General features: G+C 34.3%; 1 protein-coding gene across 1 annotated transcript; it reads left to right on the top strand.

The window, feature by feature from the left end:
- The first annotated feature begins 643 nt into the window (after positions 1-643).
- On the top strand, positions 644-4,989 carry CSN2 (casein beta). The gene is made up of 5 exons (XM_058546339.1): positions 644-694; positions 1,438-1,464; positions 1,575-1,619; positions 2,971-3,015; positions 4,390-4,989. Exons 1-5 carry the CDS (start codon positions 644-646, stop codon positions 4,987-4,989), a joined length of 768 nt encoding a protein of 255 aa, XP_058402322.1.
- Positions 4,990-5,420: the final 431 nt, after the last annotated feature.

Genomic DNA, 5,420 nt, shown 5'->3' with positions numbered 1-5,420 from the left:
GGAGTAAATAAGGGAAATGGTCAAATGAAAATCTCAGTCTTATTGGAAATAAGGAGATATGATTAAACCAAATATTAATGGAAACTGTTTAGTTTAGTAGAGGAAAGATAAAAATAAAGTATGATCTTCTTCTTTGTGTGAACCTTATTTGGTCAGTTTCCTCCCAAAAGAACTGAGGCTCTATCAGGGCTGAGACCTTAATTGTTCCATTGCTGTAATCCTACCACTTAGACAGTGCCTGGCAATAAAAGATGGTAAAAAATATTTTAGAGATAAGAATCAATTAATAAACTTTCTGTAAATATTTATAACTCTTTACTGTCTTTCAAAAAAAAAAATCCCACAAAGTGTGAATGAGATGAAAAGAGGGTAGAATAGAGCCGATACCTGAGAAAATCTGAATGGTTGACAAAAAAGTACGAAATTGATATGTAAGGGCAAGGAGCCATAGTAGATTCTGAACTTGTTTGCATGATAAAACTCCTATTAGTATTTTTTTTCTAAAACACAGACATTTTTACTATACATTATTTTTGGTTTCTTTAAAAGGAAAGTGAAGTGACCCTAGCTAACCAAAAAAATATATTAGATTGACCAATATGTTACCATTCCCTCATTTCCTCATTCACAGGACTTGATAGCCATGAAGATCCTCATCCTTGCCTGCCTGGTGGCTCTTGCTCTTGCACGGGAGGTAAGAAAATCTCTATATAATTAAGATATAGTGAACTATCTGCCTACGTGTAGAGAACAACATCACCAATATTTTAAATGTACAAATAAAGCAGAATTTCAAGAGATTTTTTTCTGATTTCTAAGAAAATAATTTACATTTACCCACTACTTCAACAGTGCATAGTAGGGCTACAAATTTGGGTCAAATGCTCTCTACGCCACTGTGCCACGAGTCCCTAAAGGAAAAGCAAACAAACCAATAAGCAACAAACAAAACAAGAAGAAACAATTATGAAAACCACAAAAAAGAGTAATATTTCACAAATACAATTGCATGCATGTGCAAGCTAGATAAATATATCTTATTCTAGTGATGAAATATACATACCCTAGGGCAGTGAGCCAAATCCTACCTGTGTCTATCCAAAGACATACAGAAGGTGGAGTATCATGCAGTAATCATAATGATAAACGTATTCATAATCATAATAAAAAGTGTTTAATACAAACTAAAATAACTTCTTTTCTGTTACCTATCAAAAACTTTTCTTCATTCAGGTAAAATAAAAATATGCCAATCAAAACTTACTAAATATAAAAACCATAAAAACAATTACCTTTCAAATCTCTCAAAAGACATAACATTTTTTCTCAAGTTTGTGAAAGAGATAGCTCCACATAAAGAAAGTAAAAATCAAGTAGGAAAAATGTTCAATAATGAGTTAGCTATAGAAACTAAAATGGTGTTTTTTTTCTTTACAGAAGGAAGAAATTAATGTATCCAATGAGGTAAGATATTTTTATTCAGAGAAAATTTTCCAACCATAAAATAGTAACATTCTTTGGTGATCTAGGAGAAGGTGGTTGTTGATTTTTTGGTTTTTGTTTTTCCTTTACAGACTGTAGAACGCCTTTCAAACAATGAACTAGATTCAAGTCGTGAGGTAAGACAACATTTATTCAGAGGCAATCTCCCAATTTTGGAAGAGTAAATGCTGTGCTATCTTTCTATTGTGTTACATTAGGGCAGTTAAGCCAATGCAGCTATGTTCTGACATATAAATTCTGATGTAAACTTCCATGATATATATTTAAGGACAGAATAAATGTCTGGAAGATTCAGTATTCTAGCACTTTCTAAGTTGGCTTGCTACTTGAAATTGTGTCACTGTGCTCTCTTTTTTTTAATGGGGAAGATTAGGTGTGAGCCAACATCCGTCCCAATCTTCCTCTATTTTGTATGTGGGACACCATCACAGCATGGCTTGATGAACAGTGTGTAGGTCTGCATCCGGGATCCGAACCTGAGAACACTGGGTGGCCGAAACGGAGCCCATGAACTTAACCACTAAGCCATCGGGCCAGCCCCTGCCCTCTTTTTTTAAAATGAACTGTACAGTGCTGTTTTCTGTCTCCAGCTCTCTCTGCGCTGACATCATTCACTGTTTTGACATTTATTGAGTGTCCTTTGTGCATCAGACATTGAGTAGGAGATGTGGTGCAAACTGAAAAGAGAGATGCCCATAGTATAGAGCTCGCAATGTAGTGGGAGGGCAGACATGCAAATGGATACGTTTTGTAATTACAATAGTTACTTTGGTAAATAAGAGGCAGTGAAACTTAGTGTCATCCTAAATCTGCCCGGGAGAGTCAGGTAGTTATTTACCCTTGCATCATTCTTTTTGGGTCTGTCATCACCTGTTAGTTAAATGGTACATTATTATACTTTGTCTCTTCACAAAGGTAATCAGATTCTTAGGAGATGTATTTGTTTCTTATAATTCATTTGAAGCCTAAATACAACAAGTAAATTAAGAATGATTAACAGAATGGATCAATGGCTATTACAATGTATTATCAATGAATACTGTTCTTTTAGAATCTGATGAGATATTAGAGACCATTTGTTGTCATAGGAAGAGAGCATCTATTAAATGCCTCTTTTTGTATTACATTTACTAATTGTCTTCTCTCTCTTGACTGCATTCATCTGTCTTTTTTTTTTTATACAATGGGCTTATACAGAACACATGTTTCAGCAATTATCCTGAGTTTTTAATATTATCAAACAAGGTGTCCACATTAACCTATTAAATGCCTTCATTTTCTGATTTATATTGACAAATAAGAATTGTTCATTAAAACTAAACCTAATTTTATTTTTATTTTTCTGAAGGAATCAATTAAACACATCAACAAGGTAAAACCCTCATATTAAAAGTACATATTTTCAAAGTTTCCTATATTTAATTTTTACAGATGGTAACATTTCTTTATATATGATTTGTTCTTTAGCAGAAACTTCAGAAGTTTAAACATGAAGAACAACAGCAAAGAGAGGTAATTTGTTCATGATGAGTACATTTCTAAAATTATTACGAAATATAACACGTATAAAACTATGTATATGTTCAGTCTGAAGAATGGTAAAGACATAAATGACAATATAAGAAATGAAACATTGACAAAGTCAATATATTTTTAAGATGTAAATGCATTATTTAAACTCATTATCAACTTCCAGAATACAGAATAAACATCTAACAATAGCTGTTGATTTACTCATTTTACCAATGGTATACCTGTTTTCATTAAATATTAATAGAGACAATTCTAAGTTGTGAACTAGGCTCCTCTTATTCTCAAGATGGATATGCTGATGAAAGACGGTAGAAAGGCATATGGCATAAATCCCACTTTGATCATTTATCAGCTGTATAACATTGGCCCAACTCTTTCTGTAATTCAATTTCTTCATCTGTAAACTGAGACCATTCATAACCCTCGTAGGGTTAATAAGCTCACACACAATGAATATTGAATGATTTCACATTAACATTTTGTAGGATTTATATTAACATTTGTGAATACATGAATTTCCTAAAAGTATTTTCATTAAAAAGATGAGAGAAATGAGGCACAAAACAATTGAATATACAATTGTGTGACAATATCACAGTTATTAAGTAGTAGAGCTTGTTTAAAAATAAGGATTTTCTTGGACAACATAAAATTGTTTATTTAGTGAAATTACACTTGTGATAAAACATTTATCTAATTGTAATATTTTGGCTTCTCTGTTTTATCAATGGAGTTGAATTGTTTGGTACCTAGACCAAATATTTTCTAAATCAAAAAGAATTTGCAAATTGATACCTCTTAAAAGACTCTAGATAACTACCTCTTCCAAGGGAAGTAGTACTAGAAGTTGGTCAGTGTTAAGTAACTCCTTGAATTAAACCACAAATTAAGACTTATTTTTCATTAAAACAGAAATGAATCTTGGAGTTATCCCTCTAAGTCTTTTTAAATAGATCTCCCTTCATTATAGGAAAATAATTTGGGCTGTTATCAACACATTATGTTGAAAAGTCCATCCAAGCCTTCTGGAAGACCAAAGTATATAGTTACAGCTATCCAGGCAACTCAGGAAAATGTGTAACAAGTCTTGAAATCCCTGAACGTTGATTTCAGTTTGGTCTGTAGATTCACCCACAAAGGGAGTGGGTTAATGAGAAATCCTCAAATGCTCAATAAGCATTTTACTCACTAGTCTTCACATGACCCAAAATAATTCCTTAACCAAGATAAGTGAAAGATTTTCTTTCTCTCTTTTTACTCAGTTATGATTGTTCAGAAGAGAGGAGGTTAATTCATCATGAATGATAATTATAGCTAAAGCATGGACTCAAAGATTATTTTTAATTCTTTCAGGTTGAACTCCAGGATAAAATCTATCACTTTGTCCAGCCACAGCCTGTAGTCTATCCTTATACTGAGCCACTCTCTTACGCTATCCTTCCACAAAACGTCCTGCCACTTGCTCAGCCTCCTGTAGCGCTGCCTTTCCTTCAGCCTGAAAAAATGGAAGTCCCCCAAACTAAGGAGACCATCTTTCCTAAACTCAAAGTGATGCCCTCCCTTAAATCTCCAGTAGTGCCCTTTTCTGAACGCCAAATCTGGAATCCCACTTATAGCGAAAATCTTCGCGTTCCCCTGCATCTGATCAAGCCATTGATGCATCAGGTCCCTCAGTCTCTTCTTCAGACGCCAATGCTTCTTTCTCAACCTGAGCTGTCCCCTCCTCAGTCCGAAGTCCCACCTTTCCCCCAGCAAGTGGTGCCCTACTCTCAGAGAGATACACCTGTCGAAGCCTTTTTGCTGTACCAGGAGCCTCTACGTGGCCGTACCGGCGAGTTCTACCCTGTGCCTCAACCAATTGCCCCAGTTTACAACGCCGTTATTGTAAGTCCAAATTTACTAACTTTGCTGTTTCATGCATTATGTGTATATGATGTTAGAATAAGCAAGTGAGAGCTCTAGGTGAAAGAACAAATGAATAGTGAATAGATCCAAAATGCACATAGTTTAGATCAGTGATTCTCAACAAGTAGCTACGCAATAGAATAACGTGGAGAACTTTTTTTTCCCCCAAAATCCGAATGTCAAAGTCTACCCACAGAGATTCTGATATAATTGTTCTGATTTTCTATGTAGAAGAAATTGAGTATCAGGAAGAAATGATTTCTGGAATTCTGATTTAATAGGTTTGTTGAGAATTTAGATAAAGAGGATTAAGGCTTACTAAAACCAGAATTAAATTTGATAATCTGATTGGGCTTGGGATAAAGATGCTTTATTATTTTCTACAGTTTTGAAGTTTTCCTTGTGCACGTCTATTCCCTGCATGCCTTATTTCACATCTTGTTTTTGACAAAAGTACGTATAAGGGCAAACGATTGAGA

The sequence above is a fragment of the Diceros bicornis genome, chromosome 8, assembly GCF_020826845.1.
Source record: "Diceros bicornis minor isolate mBicDic1 chromosome 8, mDicBic1.mat.cur, whole genome shotgun sequence".
Lineage (NCBI taxonomy): Eukaryota > Metazoa > Chordata > Mammalia > Perissodactyla > Rhinocerotidae > Diceros > Diceros bicornis.
This window is presented reverse-complemented; position numbering and strand designations above follow the sequence as displayed.